This window comes from Drosophila teissieri, chromosome 2R, assembly GCF_016746235.2.
Source record: "Drosophila teissieri strain GT53w chromosome 2R, Prin_Dtei_1.1, whole genome shotgun sequence".
In the NCBI taxonomy this organism is placed as follows: domain Eukaryota; kingdom Metazoa; phylum Arthropoda; class Insecta; order Diptera; family Drosophilidae; genus Drosophila; species Drosophila teissieri.
In genome coordinates, this window is record NC_053030.1 from 21,841,232 (window position 1) to 21,857,971 (window position 16,740).

At 46.7% G+C, this 16,740-nt stretch overlaps 2 protein-coding genes across 2 annotated transcripts; one reads left to right on the forward strand and one right to left on the reverse strand.

Moving 5' to 3' along the window:
• Nucleotides 1–10,275: 10,275 nt before the first annotated feature.
• LOC122615330 (aminopeptidase N) lies at nucleotides 10,276–14,339 on the reverse strand. Its single transcript, XM_043790374.1, has 6 exons — nucleotides 14,201–14,339; nucleotides 12,907–13,367; nucleotides 12,694–12,849; nucleotides 11,210–12,611; nucleotides 10,652–11,154; nucleotides 10,276–10,593 (listed from the first exon to the last, which is right to left on the reverse strand). Exons 2-6 carry the CDS (start codon nucleotides 13,356–13,358, stop codon nucleotides 10,377–10,379), a joined length of 2,730 nt encoding a protein of 909 aa, XP_043646309.1. The 5' UTR covers nucleotides 13,359–13,367; nucleotides 14,201–14,339; the 3' UTR covers nucleotides 10,276–10,376.
• On the forward strand, nucleotides 13,491–14,832 carry LOC122615331. The gene has a single exon (XM_043790375.1). The coding sequence runs from the start codon at nucleotides 13,572–13,574 to the stop codon at nucleotides 14,385–14,387; it is 816 nt and encodes a 271-aa protein (XP_043646310.1). The 5' UTR covers nucleotides 13,491–13,571; the 3' UTR covers nucleotides 14,388–14,832.
• The last annotated feature ends 1,908 nt before the right edge of the window (nucleotides 14,833–16,740 follow it).

Below are 16,740 nucleotides of genomic sequence, written 5' to 3' on the forward strand. Positions count from 1 at the left end.
TATAGTTTGTGGCCAGGGAGGAGCCCAATTTAAACGCTTGCCGAGTGACACATGCCGGGCTGCGAGATGCGAGACTGGGGAAGGGACCACTGGCACACAGGACGCAGGACACAGGACGCAGGACTCGTTGCGAGCTGGAGACGCGCAGATAGGAGATGGGAAATGGGAGATTGGGAGATGGGAGATGGGAGACAGGAGACGGAGTTGCGACAGGAGCCACATTGCTGACGACAAAGCAAAGTGGGTCAAAAAGAGGAAAAATGCGAGGCATTTCTCGCGGGTGTCACACACACACACACACGCACACTCACATATACACCTCTCCTGCTCCTTTTTGCGCACATGTTAAACATCCTCGCGCCCTTGTCATGGCCTCCACCCACCACCCACTCCCGACTCGACCCACTAGCCACCACCCCGCACCCGCGTCTCCCGCCACAAAGGCCCAGCGGTGTCAGCGGCGGCACTTTGACATTTTTGGAGCAATGTGCCCTGCGGCTTGAGCGGAATGGGGGATGCCGGATGGTGGAGCTGGGGGGGCTGAAGAGGGAGCAAGGATGCGAGGGCACGCTCTCTGCTCGGGTGAAAGGCAAATCATGTGCGGCAACAACAACATATGAAACAAAACAACGCAAGTTCAGTGGCGGTCAGCATGCAACGAAGCCCAGATACCCTTTAACACAGATGGACATGAGATAAAAGGAAGTTGTTCCGAATTATGCAATAGAAACTATTGCAAAGAAAACTTTGGGGTAAGGGAAATTCTTCTTTATATCACACTATATGTATATCTGACTCATCTAACTGCTTTATCCATTCTACAAAGAAGGCCCGTCGAGGAATGTACCTTCCCCAAGTCAGGGAACACCAATGCAACATGCAAATAGAATAAATGGTGCAGGGCAGCAGGAGGAGGAGCGTTGGAATGGGGAATGCTGAATGTCGTGAATGGAGGATGAAATGGGGAGCGGAGCGGGAGCCGACGGGGGTATCAAAGGAACCACGACATTGATTTCGCATTTGGCATTCGGAGCCGCCGTTTGGAGACCGGAGTTTGGGGATTCCCCCCGGGGGAGGGAGGAGGGGGGGCGTGCGGTGCGAATCAGTTTACGTATGTCAATGGCGTTCGTTTCCTTTTGTAATAAAATTTTATGAGCCGCCGTCGCCTCGGCATTGTCAATTTTTATTGTTATTGTTTCGGCAACATAAACTTGAAATCGATTAGGGGGCCAGGGACGTGGGGCGGGGGGCGGTGGCGAACTGAGGCAGAACTACAAGTTTCGCAAGTCAAAAGCTCAAGTGACAAAGTTTTATTTTGATTTATGGCCCGGAATCAGGAAAGCGCATAGGACAACTCCCAAGATCACCAGCCAGCTGCCACTCCCCGCTATCCGCTTCCATTCCCGGCCAGAAATCAAGAGTCATCGTCAGTCGGCCAGATAAGTAAAGGCCAAAAAAAAGCAGCCGAAACCAAAAGCCAAAAACTTGGCCAGCAGGCTGAACAAATAAATCACACAAATTAAACACAGAGTCGAATGCAATTGGACGTCGCAAGTTGCAAAGTTCTTCCGCACGGATGGGGTGGTGTGCTTGGTGGCCTGGATGGTTTTTCCGGGTGGTGGCGCCGCAGAAATGAAGACGCAGCAGATTGCGACCGCCGCTTTTATGATGCGGCCAGCAAAAGTTGGTTCTTAGCCCGGCTTATTTGCGCGTCGCCTTCGTCCTGCGATTCCTTCGCTCTCACTTTGCGCCATTTTTTTATGCATTTGCCTTAATTGCATCAACTTGGGAATTGTTTGACCAGCGAATTGGCCAAATAAATTGTTGACAAAGCCGGTAAGCGATATGCCCCGTGGCGTGAGTGGTTTTGTAAGCTCTTACATATCAAATACGTACTCCTTAAATATTTAAAAATAAATGTTACTTTGAATCCCTTCAAGTGCAGAGTTAAACCTCTTGAAGCTACCTTCTTAAATACAAAATTATTTACCCAATCCACTCGATTTATCACATACCCATTAGCAATCGATAAACTCGAGTCGCCAATTTCCGCCATCAGCCAGTCAATGATTGTCGCACTCCGACTCCAGAGACGCCTCTTCCGGTGGCGCACCAGAGCTCCCCAATCCCCATGGGGATGATGATGAAATGAGCTGGGATGGGGTCGCAACGCATTCACACGTAAGTCGTTTGTAATTTGGTCGAGTTCATAATCATAATAATTATGGGGTGTGCGGGCGGTGGGTGTGGGGTAAGTGGGGAAAGTGGGGCTTATGGCCAAGTGCTGTGCGGAGTTGCTGGCGACGGAGTTTGCGCCACGGATTCCCTTTATGAGCCTTTTTTTGCCGCATGTCCATAACATGCGCAAATAACATAATTTCTGGCATTAAAATCAATTTTCATCTTTCCCCAGACGCCGTCAATTGTAGCAGCTGCTTCCATCCGCTGCCATCCGCTTTCCCGCACATTTTCCCTTATTTCGCTTATTTTCTTCGCCTGGACTCGCTTCCGTTCTATTTGCCATGAATTGGCCGTGGCATTGTCGTGAAAATAATGCAAATAGTAATTTCTGGAATTGCCATTTTGGCTGCCATAGTCAACTTCTGGAAATAGCCATTCGCATAGCCGTTGCCAGAGATTTCTGACTGCGAAGGCCTCCTCTAATGACAATGGGCATCATTTTCATTCCCATTCCCAATTTATTCCCTCGTTGTCTGCGGTCTGCGAAATGGCGCCCAACAACAATGTTCCTCCAAATTGTCGACCAGACAATATTTTCCACACGACAACAATCATAATGGACAGACGGGCTGTGGAGAAAAGTTGGTGGAATGGGTATATGCATACTGCCAGGCACTTTACTCTTAAAGTTTCAGCGTAAAAATACTTCTAAACTATTCGGGATATTATGTTTTCAAATAACGCCAAGTGAATGCACGACTATCCGCACTTTAAGCCACAAGTTCCTTGCCAAGCAGACTCAATTCCTTAAAGGCTTAGCCAAAGTGTCAAAGCCAGGAAAAGTGGATGCTGTGGAGTGGGAGGACTTTCCCGAGCGTTTTCTCAAAGTGAAATAAACATTACAAAATAATATAAATGCGAAATATATACGGCTGTGGAGCGGGCGGGGCGGGGCGGGGCGCTGAATGTGTGAAAAATGAAGGGAAATGCCGCGACGCAGGAGCGGAAATGAAAAATGCACGAGTAAGAAGGAACGGAAATGCTACCAACGGCGATAAGAATGCTTAACAGCAGCGGCAGAAGGAGCAGCAGGAGCAGGATCCTGGAGGAAGTAAGCCCACAATGAAGAGGGAGTAATGCTTTCTCAGTATTGCTAAGCACTGGAGCTCCAAACGGTGGTCGCCACAGAAAAGCAGATGAATTAAACACTTACATAGATAGCATTATTAAAGGGGGAGCCCTTCATTCCAACAGCAGTTTGCATAGCATACTTTGGGGCCTCTTTGGTTTCAACTATAAAAACATCAACAGGTTTCCATTATTCCCCTTTGCCCCGCAGCCATTTGGCAATCGAAGCGTGTGGCAAGTGCCCCTCCTTCTGTTTGTTTGTGTTGTGACTCCTCCATTTTCATAAATTTTCATCCCAGTGGCTCCGCTCATTCCTCCATTAGCCCAGCTGGTGAGCATGTGTCACTCAATTGCAAGTTAAGCGCCAAATTGGGACCCCGAGGACCATCCGACGTCGCCTGATTTGCGCTAATTGCGTCCTTTAGTGGGAGGACTCAACTGCAGGACCCCCTGTACTGCTGCCCTGCTGCACTGCTGAACTTCCACCTTCGACAGCAACTCCTCCGCGGCATTCAACCCACTCGAAACGGGAAGCAGAACGTGCCATTTGGCCAGAAAGTCGCAGCACTGAAACTGTTTTCCAAGAACACTGTAATACTGAAACTTAATTTGTAGCTCTATTGTACTTATAAAGTATCTAACTACTTATCAAAATATTAGCTGCATTACTAAATTAAAGTATTACCTTTCTTTAGCATCTTTTTTAACCCTTCTATAAGAAAGTACCATCACATTTCTCTCTGTGCAACATAACTCCTTTTTTTGAAGTTGTTGCTGCAAGCGGATGTCGCAGGGTGCCAAATCAATTTGTGCAGCGTGTCTGTTTGGCTTTTCACACCCAACTCTGGCCAACTCTTTGTCCTGTGCGAAACAGGGGTATCCCTGAGCAAAAACAAAGGACTCGAAAGACGGACACCAGAAGCGACGAGAAGCGAGTCATTAGGCAATAAGCAAAAAGCAAAGCAGTCAAGAAACAAAAGCCAGAAATTTGCACACGCGCTATCAATTTGAGGCCCAAACAATGCCACTTTTTAGCCCTTCTACGGGCTATTTGTCTACTGCTTTCCGCTTTCCTCTTTCCATTTTTTATTGTTTTTATTGTTTTTTGAGCGCAGCTCCCCAAACGCGTGCCGGCCATCAAAAATAATAAACACCCCTAATTTCGAGGACCAACAGGAAGAGAACTGATGGCGTTGACGAGCTGAGTGCCCCCCACCCATCCACGATCTCCCCAGTTTCAGTTCAGTTTCAGTTGAGTTTCAGTTGAGTTTCAGTCTCTCATTAAAATCAACACCCAGCGCTGCTGATGATATTTCAGACCTCGTCATCGTCGACGGAGCGTCATTAATATTTGGCGCTTAGGCGAATGCAGCCGCATGAATTGTGGCCACCTCCTCCCCACCAGCAACATCCTGTTTGGGTGGAAGGTGGCAGGACCACCCAGCGGGCGTTGTACGCTGAAAGAAACCAATTAGGTCCTTACATTTATGTAGCCTTTGATGCCGCAGCTAATGATGGCAACAGCGAACGATTACGCCTGTTCATGATGAATGTATTCGCAGCCTAATTTCCTCACTTGCTTGTGATTTTCTCGCAGTGCAGCCAGCGTGGCAGGAGGATGCGTTGTTTGGTCCCATTTGCAGCGGGAGCTGGAGCACACGCAAAAGCGACAGCAGGAACAGGACCAGGAGGAGGAGCAGGAGCAGGAGCAGGAACAGCAGAGATTTGGATCTTTTGCTCTATTGTTTGCAGCATCGAAATAATGCCGTTTCATGCATATGCATTCACGATGGGGCATCGGGCCATTGGGGATGAAAAAAGCGGGGGGAGTGGGTGTTCCGGGATATAGAATAGGGAGGGGAGCTGTATGCAGACAATCAAATTTGATGTCAGAATGTGCCGGCGAATGAAAGCGGTCTGTTTAATATGCATATATGCATCGCAGTCCCAGTTTAGGTTCCAGTTTTCGTGTCATTCCGCACACCCAACCCCACACCACACCACCCCACCATAATAGCCAAACCCAAGCACTCATCCTTTTCGCGCTGTGTATGCATGGATTTGCCAAAGCGCATCAAAATAATGAGCAGCCGCCCGTAAATATGCTTTAAAATTTTACGAGTTGTCATGGGGGATTAATGGTAGCCGAAAAGGATATTTGCTGGATCCATTGTTCAGCGGAGTTTTCGCAAACGAAAATTGCAGCTAGATTAGTCCGATTGTACACCAGTATCATGTGGTGAAAGCTGATGCCGAATGGGTGTGGCAAGTATATGGAAAATCCCAGAGAATTACAGTCACTCTGGCATGCCTGATGTGGCAGGTCGTAATTTGAGTTGCAACAGAAACTTAAATAAGCATAGTTTCGCTATACTTAATTAAGGGTTTCTAATTAATTGGGGCTATCGAATTAAATCAATCTGTGACCCTTAACATGGTAAAAATCTGAATGGTTTCCATTCAAGTCTATCCAGAGGGAAGGTGTGGAAAGGGAGAGTTGGTCTTCCAGTTCATGTGCTTGGACTTTGAAGCCCGGCTGTTGGTTCTCTATTGGTTTTCCTTCAATGCGTGCTAAAAGTGTTTTTCCTCAGACGCTTTACTTGTGTTGTCTTGGGGGGCAAACAGAAACTCGACAACAACAACGGCATCAACTATAAGGAGCACTTAAAAGAAACACGTAGAAGAGCAGTGGAAAGTGGCTGGAAAGAGGAGGAGCACGTGATCCGAGGAGTAGGGAACTCGGCCACTCGATTCTCTTCTGTTTTTGTTGCCAACGTTGTCCTGAGTGGCTGCCGTTTTGCCGTTTTGCACTGCCAAGGTCACAACCCACTCGAGATGGGGCCAATCAAGTGCTCGTTGAGGTGGTCAAGTGAATTATTGGGCATGGGAATGGGCATGGACATGGGTTACATGACTTAGGCAAGTCGAATTTGCATTAGCATCAAGTGGCTGACACTCTCAATATTTATTGAGGTGTCGAGTGATTCCATTTCGATGATTGCTTATCGATTTAATGGAAATTAACCATCACAACAATTATCCAGTCAAGTGAAGTAAAATACGGGCATTATAATGTGTTTTCAAGAAACAACATTTGCTCAATTAGCTCAACAAAAATAAAGCTACTGTCTATCTATATAGATCTTATTTCCAAAAAACGTAACTTCCAGTTGTAGAGAAATCTCCTAAGTCTCGATTTTAATATTAACTCCAATAAATTGCTATCTCAAGTACTCGAAACTTTAAAGTACTTTCTAATGCTTTTACGCACTCCACAGATTGCAGCACACACAGTTTCTAGTGCAGGTTGCCTGTGCCAGATGGCGCCACACAAATTTAAACTCTACAAGGCGAATTTCTGCTGCAAGTGCAGCAATAAAATATTTGCAATTTAATTAAACGAAATTAAACAATCCTGCCAGCATTTGTGCAAACATGTGTGGCAATTGTGCTTGCCTCGTAATCTAAATTTGTAACTTGCCATCTCAGTGTCCCTCTGCTTTCCCTCCGGCTCTGTATGTCGGCCGTCCGTCCGTTCGTCCGTCCGTCCGCCTCTCTGTTGGCCGGACAAGGGGAAGTTTTTGGGCTTCTGGTCCCGTTTCCACTTTTGTGGCAACTTTCTTGAATGTCTCGCAGCCTGAAGGCGCCAGCAAGGAATAGTTTTCACGTTCTATTTCTTTCGCCCAGAATCCAACTGAACTCAAACAAAAGCACCGAGGCCCGGGGAAGGAAGCAATAAATGTAAAGTGAAGTAAGAAAACTTTTCACTCTGATTATGAGAAGACAAGAGCAGGCGGCCGGTGGGCGGCGGTGGGCTGAAACACTCGCATTTGGTCAGCAAATCGATTCAATTCGGATTGTGAATATGCAACAGACCCCGCACAATCAAAACATGCTAGCCAGTGCATATTTGCATAAATATTTGCACACGCAACCACCGAACCAACCGGCCCGGCCAAAGTCAATAAAAAGGATTTTCACATTGGCCAAAAGTTTTTAATGAATTTATTTTCCCTTGGCGGCATTAAAACAACGAACAATGCCACAATGCCACCCACCCAACTCCCGATCTGCCTTAATTTACGACATCAACAAAATGTAATACACAAGTTAGACAATAAAAAGCATCGACATCTCCCATCGAAAGCAAACAAACAAGCTGCACAGCACGAAAATGGAAAATGGCAAATGGAAAATCGGAAAGCCCAAGAACAATGAAGCTACAAAGCTTCCACAGCAAAAAACTGCACTAATTGAAATATATTTCCCCAGTCACGGGCTTAATTTCAAAGAAAACTTGGCAGGTGAAAAGGTCAGTGCCATGAAAGGGCTCCCAGCTGTATTGGGGGCTTTAAAATGCATTCTAAGGTGATGTATTCAGGAAGTTATGAAAGACTTCGTTCCCAAGAAAGAAGCTATACAAAACCATTCAATGGCGCGCACATAAAACAAATGTGAGCCATTTACACCTAATTACTTCTTCATATAGGTATGTATATATCGAAATAATCGTTATCGCACAAATCCATCGAGAACAACGGCAAGCAGTTTCGAGCGTGATAAAACCAAAGCCCATCAATTTATGAAAGCCACAGCGCCAGGCAGCAAACACAATGGTAATCACGTTTGCAACTCCTTGGGAGCAGCAATTGACCCGATTGCCGGCCACAGAGCATAATCGACAATCGAAGTCAGGAATTGATAATCTAAACACTCCAATTGAATTGCAATTGCAGTTACACACAAATAATTTGTCCCCCTCAAGAGGGGGTGACGCGGTGGCCGGTGGCCGGTGGTCGGTAGCTTGTCCTATTCAATTAGGGGCAATTAGACCATTTGCCATTTGCCATTTTCCATTTCCAATGGTCAGCGAATGGCGCTGCCCGCCTGTGTCACTGCCACGTGTACAGAAGCCCAAGTCCATGTCTATATGTATATTCGATATGCACTCGCAGGCGAACTCCCCCTCAAAACGGCACGCATCGAGAAATTTAATTTGAATGCGGCTATTACATAATTTGATCCCTGCCCTGCCAGACACTGAATGCATATTAATTAGGGTTCACAACTCGATTGTGTGCCAAACTGGCGCATCCGAAGGATTCAACTACTGCTGCATGCAGGTTATGTGCCAGCTTAAATCCAGAACTATCCCCAGGCCTCAGGAACTCAAGAACTCACTTGCTGGGGCACTAGCCTCAAGTTTGACCTCAAGATACAAACTCCTCCATTTCGGATTGGAAAGCAGATTATATGCTTCAACTCTTCACTGCCGAATTAAAACATGCATTCGCTTTAAAATGCGGATAAATATTCCGATTACAGAAAGGAACAATGAGGCACGAAAAAATGTCTTTAGACACCGACCCCCCATTTAATTGGATGCCACATTCCACTGCGCGTTGAGGACACTTCAATCGGGCATTTAATTTGATATTTCGATCGGCGTTTCCCACTGCCGGCGTTCGGATTCAATTAATTTGTGATAAATAAATAAGTTAAGAGCCGCGCTAAATTCCGATGTCCGCCGTAAATATTTAACGTGAAATATGTCGAAAAACGCACCAAATTGTTCAGCTCTGTTTCTGTTCGTTCGGCTTGTGTTCTACACGCACGTCAAGCTGGGCATCGCATTTAATTAATTTAATAACCGCTTTTAACAAGCATTAATAGCGTTAATTTTTCTGACAGGGCCACTTTTCATTTTCATTTTCATTGGCATTCGCATTTGCATTTATGTATGCATTTCCCAGCAATATAATATGAGGCAGCACATGGTGGTTTCCATGCTGACCCACAGCTCATCAGATGATTGATTCAGCGCAATTGTAACTCCAATAAACCGTGCTGTCCATTAATTGCGCCCATTTTTTCGTGACTCCCGATATGCATGCTGCAGTGTAGTTGGGAATAAAGGATATTGATCCATTTACTTTGTCCTTTTCCCCAATTGCAATATCAATATATATTCGTGCTGCCATTCATCCGAAATTAATAGTATTTTCTATTAATTGTTTTAATTTCAATTTAGCATGCTCCAACGTGCTTAACTCACAATCGGATTAGCTTTCATCATCTCCGGGCAACTGGCAGCTAAGTCCTGCTGAATATTCCTTATTGTTTGTCCAAGGAGTCAACAAACAAGTAGCTTAATCCGTGTTGGTTGGGAGCTGCAAGAGAGAGCATCATCATACACGACTGAGTAAGCCATCAAATTGGTCGCAATTGACAGATACTTTCGCCTGATTGACGCCCTAAGTCTCACTTTTGCAATGCAATCCATTTGGCCCACGGCACATCAATTACAGACGATTAATTTATCTAATTGGCAGCTAGTTGCGGATCCCGATCCTGAACCATACTCCTTTTCCCAGTGCTCTCCGATGACAAACAGCTGGAAGCGGCGAACAAAGGGACAACCTAATGCTGGGCCGCCATTTCCATGTTCTTTCCACATGTCATCATCGGTGGATGCGGATGTGTATGTGGATGTGGATGTGGCAGGGGCAATGGCAGTGGCAGTGAGAAGTACATATTTTGACGTACCCGTGTAAACGTCAAATGTCAGAAAGGACCAAGCAGCTCCGCCAAAACAAAGGAGCTGCCGCATGGCCGAATGGTGTCGGTGTGTGTCCCGTGTCAGGCAATCCACCAGTCAAAGTCCTGACAGCACCCGTTTCTGACAGCCGGCCTCCTTGAGCCTCTACCCCTTCCTCATCCTCCTCCTCCTCCTCCTCCTCCTCCTCTTCCTCTGCCCTGACCTGTCCTGCCGACCCAAATCGCATTCCTTTCAGTGCTGGCTCCAAGATTTCATCGCCATTGGCTTAATTAATACCCAGAACGTGGAGCCTGACAGCGCGCCGAGTCTTGGCCAGAATAGGTTGACACAGGTGGTCAAAAGTAGGCTACTAAACTAACTAAATTATAACTAAAACATAAGAAATTGTGAATTATAAGAAAAACATATTCATGTCATCACACACCTCTTGTAATAGATGCTTTTATTAAAAATCTTGATAAACTAAACTAAAAGCTAAAAATCAGTTCAAGACTAAGTGGGAAGCTGCTTACAAGTGCTTCTCTATAGCCGCGATAAAATCGCTGGTGCAATCCATCCGCCATTTCTGGTTCATTTTGCTCTGATATAGCGCTTTCTGAAGAGGCTCGTTAAACTCTTTGAGGTCTTTTAAATGCGCTTCAAGTAGATCGATTTCCTCTGAGCTCTGAAGATTCGCAGCCAAATTGAGCAACAGTCCCGTGAGCTCTTTCTTCTTGAATTTTTCACTACAAATGGAAGTTTTTCGTAGGTTATTTGTACTATTCCAAACTATTTGTAACTCACCCCAGTATCTTTGTATGGCTGAGAATATAGTTCTCTGTCTGCGATACCAAATGTTCCCTATCTAGGGCGGTTGTCACTGCTAACATATGGCAGTCACTGAAAAGCTTCTCGTCCGATTTCAGTGTATAGTTTAGAAACAGTTCGAAGTTCTGGAAGTTTCGAATGCAACCGAGGGCAGATGCCAGTATCCTTCTCTGAGATCCATTGGTGGAGTTCTGGAACAGTTCGAATATCTCCAGGAACTCAGCATCGCCGCCTTCTTCCAGCAGCGAGCAGTAGGCTACCTTTTGGATATCGGAGGGCAGCTCCAAGTGACCTCCATTTCTGTGGGTTATAGCCAGCATCCTGGCCTGCTCCGTGCAATCAGCCACGTGGTAACGACAGGCCTGTGAGTATGCAAAGTTGGCGAATGGAATGTCCTTGATGGCCAGCTTAGACTCAGCTATGTCCGATAACTTGGGAAAGCGGCTGTACAATGGCAAAAGTAGCTTCTGCATGTAGTTCTGCAACATGGAATTGAGTTTAAATAACAAATAATAAACCTTAAATTAAGCTCACCTTAAATTTGTTTGCCTGCTCAACACGCAGCAATGCTCCCAGGCGATTGAGGATACCAATGGCCCTGTGCCAAGGCAAAAAGTCCTGCTCTTTCTCCAGATATTCCAGCAAATCGAAAGCTTTATCGTACTTTTGTAATTTGACCGCAGCCAAAGCCAAGAGATCATCCAGCAACTGAGCTCTGTTTAACTTGTGAATGCCACCAGATTGGGGATCATTCCTCAGACTTTCTATTATCAAGCGCCAGTTGTGGTCATCATAGTTAACTCTGAAGATGGTGGCTACTTGGGGATTCAGTAAGATCCACTCGTCAGGGGATGTCAGATGGGGTAAGTTGAGAACTGTTGTGCTCAGAGGACACTCCAACCAAAACTGTGGGGTAGTTTGATCAAAGTCAGGTAGCTTTTGCCTAACGAACCTCAGAGGAACCCACCAACAGGCTGAATCCTTATCCACCACCTCCTCCTGGAGGAACCTGCTCTGGTTGAGGGTCAGCTCACCAGTTTCGTAGTTCCGAATGAGGGTTACCAAGGGATAGCCACCCTGCAGGGTCCAAGAATCCATGGCCCTACTCAGGTTGAAGTCGGAGGAAATAACCTCGTTTTGCAGAGCAGCCTTTTGCAGGGATTTCCAAAGATCAGCTTGGGCAACATTTGTGAATGAGTAGCTTCCCAGGAAAGATCGAATTCCCTGGAGAAAGGCCTCGTCTCCGACAAGTTTGTGCAGCATGCGGGTGGTCAGCGATCCCTTCTCGTACACATACTCCGTGAACTGGCCGAGAACCTCGGCAGGATCCTTTACGTCCTTGGAGATGGCAGGCACCGTTGCATTCGAGTCCTTGCTGAAGAAGTTCGCCAAGTCCCGCGATATAAAGCGCTCTCCTCTTGACCATTCGGGCTCCAAAGCATCGAGGGCCAGGTAGCCGAAGTAGGTGGATGGACCTTCCTTCAACCAGAGATCATTCCACCACTTCATGGTGACCAGATTTCCGAACCACTGATGGGCGTATTCGTGGGCCACCGTGCGGGCAAAACCATCCTTCTGCGCCTGATAATCGCCCTGGTTTTGGGGCAATCTCTCCTCATTGTAGGTGACCAGACCCCAGTTCTCCATTGCCGTAAACCTGTGAGTGGGCACCGTCAGCTGATCGACTTTCGCCAGCGGAAAGTTAACTTGGAACAAATTCTCGTAGAAGGGTAGCAGCTTCGGGGCCATTTCCATGGAAATCATTTCCTGACCCAACAACTTGGGCTGCATCCAGTTGCGAAAGATCACCCTGTTGCGGGTGTCACTCTCCTCGGTGGCGGCATTCTCCAGATCATGGACAGCAAAGGCCACCAAATAGGTCGAGGTCCTTAGGAGTGTGTCGTGATCGCACCATACATAGTTTGTAAGACTCTCACTGTAATAAATTTAGTAATAATGTCAAAGCAAGTATGAAGGGACAGTTGGAATCCTTTATAATAGAATCCTTCAATACTTACTGATCTTGACAACCGAGAACAGGCATGCCACTCAATCCCGTGTAGTTCTTATGGTAGCCCAGGGTTATGTTAAAGGTGGCCTTCCAGGAGGGTTCGTCGAAGCAGGGAAACGCCTGCCTGGCAAAGGTGGGTGAGAACTGAGTGACTGCCAGGTGACTGAAGCACCACAAAAGTTATTCATTTGACCCGTGAAATTGGAATTAGATAACTCACTGAACTTCCTGGGTAACTACATCCGTGTAGTTGCTTTTGTAGTAGCCACTTTGGGAGTCATTCAAGCCGGCTTCAAAGTGCATTTCCAACTGGTAGATCTGATCCTTCTCTAGTTCCTGATCCAAGTGCAGGAAGTAGAAGTTATGCAGCTCATTCACTTCAATGCGATTAACTCCAAACTTTTCCTGTCCAGCACCAACTGATGTTCGATTTTCGTCTATCTTCAGGTACGCGGCATGTAAGGTGATGTTCTTGGTGCTCTCCCGGGCCAGGAGATCTATTTTAACCGATCCCTCGAAACTTTGCTCTGTGCCACTTAGGTGTGTGAGAATTCGCAGGTTGTAGTGCAGGGGTTCCACGGATCTGGGCAAACGATAGTCCTCGTAGGCAGCTCTGATGGAAGGAACCACCAAAACCAAGAAGATCCAGAAACTTGGCTGTAACTGCCACATGATGAGATGCTATGAAGGAAAAGAGATTACTACGGATTGGAGTGGATTCCTTAAAAGGACAGGACATCTTGTAGGACTACTTGGGATAACCCTAATTAGGCAGTGGAAATAAGGGATTTTAGTCCCAAATTTCACATCTGAGATGTAGGTAGGCTTTTACTTATACAATATTAGTTTCCCAAATTATTTAGATAAAAGTGATTTGTTAGGAATATGTTTTCGAGGTTTTTCCGTGGTTCGTCCACCACCCAAATTATGTGTTTAGTGCGGGGTGGCGGCTGTATGTCAAACCCAACCCAACTTCAGGCACACCGCCACCTAAGTCACTTAACAGGGAGTCGGCTGCGCTGGAAAGTCGCCGTGATGCAGTTGCTCAGTGGCCTGCGGCATCGATACTGCCTGTGGCGCCTGCGCCGCCTGCTGGGCGTGGCCTTCGACGAGGGCGGATTCCAGGAGGGCACTCGCCAGGCGGCAGTCACCATGATCGAGGCAGTGCGCCAAGCGGACTGGCCCTGCATCCGGAGTTGCTGCACGGAGCGGGGATCGGCCGACATCTACGGCATGTCGCAGATGAGGAGTCCCTACTGGAGCTTGGTTCGCTTCCAAAGGGAGCACCTGCGCCATGCTCTTCCCCTGCGAGTGGTACGTCGCTGGATCGATGGTCGCTATTACGTGCTGGTGGACATGCTCTTTGTCGGCCTGCGCAACCTCCTGGATCTCGGCACCGAGCAGGAGAAGGAGCAAATGCTCCAGCGCATTCAGAGTGTTCTAGTGGATTCCCGGATCGACGATCAGTTCGATGCGAACAACTGCCGCCTGGCAATCGCCGAACTAGTGCTCACCTTCTCCAAGGAACTGGGCCACACCCAGTTGGATGCCCCGGATCCGCGGGATGTCGAGGGTGAGGATCAGGAGAGCGGCTGGCTGGTGGACTCCTACAAGGTGCACCGCTTCAAGCTGATCAGCTTCAGTCCCAAAACACTGAACCTTCGCGTTATTGACTTTCTGAAACCGGTTCAGCCGAAGTAACTCTCACTAAGTCGCCGTTCTGAAGGTGTTGTTATTGAGGCACTCGAATAATTTCAGTCACGTGCCGTTCTCCGGTTCATCGATCCCTCGTTATAGGCATTAGCATTATTTGGAACCCACAATCCACCGATCGTCGCTCGACTCCGGTCCGCAGTAAACTGATCCGCTGGGAAGGCAGCCTGGCATACTTATGGCATGGAGAGACTTGCCAGCACTGTGATTTTTAAATTGCTTCGAGTATTTCAATAAATGTGTGTCAGTGTGTCTTGCTAAAAACGCGAGATATGATAGTCTACAATTAGTAGCTGAGAAATATAGGTCATATATTCAGCCACACGTGCCATAAATAATATCACTAATATCACTTTGAGACAAATTTGTTCTTTCTTATATGAGAGCACATGGATATTCAAATGCGACCGTATTGGTCTTAGGAGTGTTATTCTTAAGTATGTTCGTAGTGTTAGAACAGCGGTATTACAAATCCGTTCCTAAAATGATACCATAATATACCATTATAATGATACCAAATGGTATAAAGCTACTCTTAAGACTTTAAAGACACGTTTTAGAACGTTTTTTTCCCTGAGTGATACTAATAATGAATAAAATGAAGCAGCTTTTTTGGAAGTACATGATTTCAGCTCAGCTTACTACTACTTGGTTCTGATAATTAAAACTGCAACTGCAGGCAGCCTTTTAGTTCCAGCCGCGGCGCAGTACGGATAATTTGTCAAGCTGCGAGCTTTTAGTCCGTGTACGCACATTTACACTCCAGATGGTGTGAGAGTTAACTATTAACTACGGGCAGCCGGAGTCCAAGGATGCTGGGGCATCTGCCCCACTCCGCAGCCAAGGGGGGCTGGGAAATCACGGCGTGTCGCTTTCGAATGGAACGTAAAAAATTGAGGGCTTAATTAAAAAGCAAAAATGTGCTGCGATTTTCCGCTTTTTTAACGCCAACAGCAGCAACTTCGCCCGTATACGTATTTATATCCGTGCCCCTTATCCCTCTGCCCATGGCCCCCAAAAAAGCAGAGGGAAAATGCGAATGCGAAAAACAACACATTTTCCAGGACCAGGGAGCACACAAGAAGAAGAAGGGAGGAGTAAAAACTACTTGCCGACGACTTTTTATGTGGCCCCAGTTCCTCCGAGGCGAAGGAAGCACTGCCAGCAGTTCCATTTGAAATTTTCCGGGCCTCATGTGTCTTTTTATTTCGCCTCCCTGGCTCGTACAAATTAAGCCCTCGCTTCCCTCGCTTCCCCCGCTTTGTTCCCACTTTTTGGCCAGGCCAAGACCATGACTTTTGTTGTTAATTAAAGTGACGGCTAAAAACATGAAACTCTCAAGTGCTCATTAAAATTGAAATGCGACTGCAGGAACATGCCAAATGTGTGCCAAACAATGATGCTTCGCTTTCAATGCCATTCCATGTTCTTTTTCAAACAGGATAGTTGGCTTCCCTCTACACGTGGAAATTTGATAGGTAACTGTGTAAATTAGTTGGGTGTTCTCTAATAAGATGTGTATAAATGGGATCTCTATTAATTTGTTTATAAATGTGTTCCTCCATTAATTAGTAAATAAATGTGTTCCTCTATTAGTTAGTGTATAAATGAGTTGCATCTCCTTAAGCTAGGTAATAAACTATATTGATTCATACTATTAAAGCAATAACTTCAACCTACATAACATTAAAAGTAGCATTCATATCCAGTGCTCTTTGCGCGCCGCAGTTTCCGCAGTGCTCCTTCACAAATCATTTGTGTTGCCGAGTCCAGTTCGAGGAGTCCACATAAACCAGCGGCAATCCCCTCCCGAAATCAGGGCGATTGCAGTGCTTAAAGTGCTCCTTGGCAGGCCACATAAATAAATGTTTGCACATTTACTTTGCCGGGCTGCCCTCCTTTGAGTTCCTGCTCCTGCTCCTGGATTGCGGGTGTTGTGTTCGCTCGCTTTGTTGCTCCCAGCACGTTCATAACTCAACTCCTGCTGCAGCCACTGCTCCTGCTCCTGTTCCTTCTGCTGCTCCTCATCCTGTTCCTACTGCTAGGATGCGCTTGTGCGAGGATGTGCCGGAGGTGTTGCTTCCCAGACGCTTTATTTACTTGCAATTCGAAGCGGGCAATCTCGATAGTTTCAATCCGAGGATACGCCCCGCATTGTTGCCTGGCGCTCCGCTGGCGATGATTCTCCGGAGAGAGATTGCCATAACTTTGTATAGTGTAATGGCAATGCAATTGCATGAATTTGGCAGCAGGACGAACTGCACCCATCACCATCACGGGGGATCGAGGCCAGTTAGTGGGAGCTCCAATTGCAAGACAAAGCTGCGAGCCCAAGTCAATT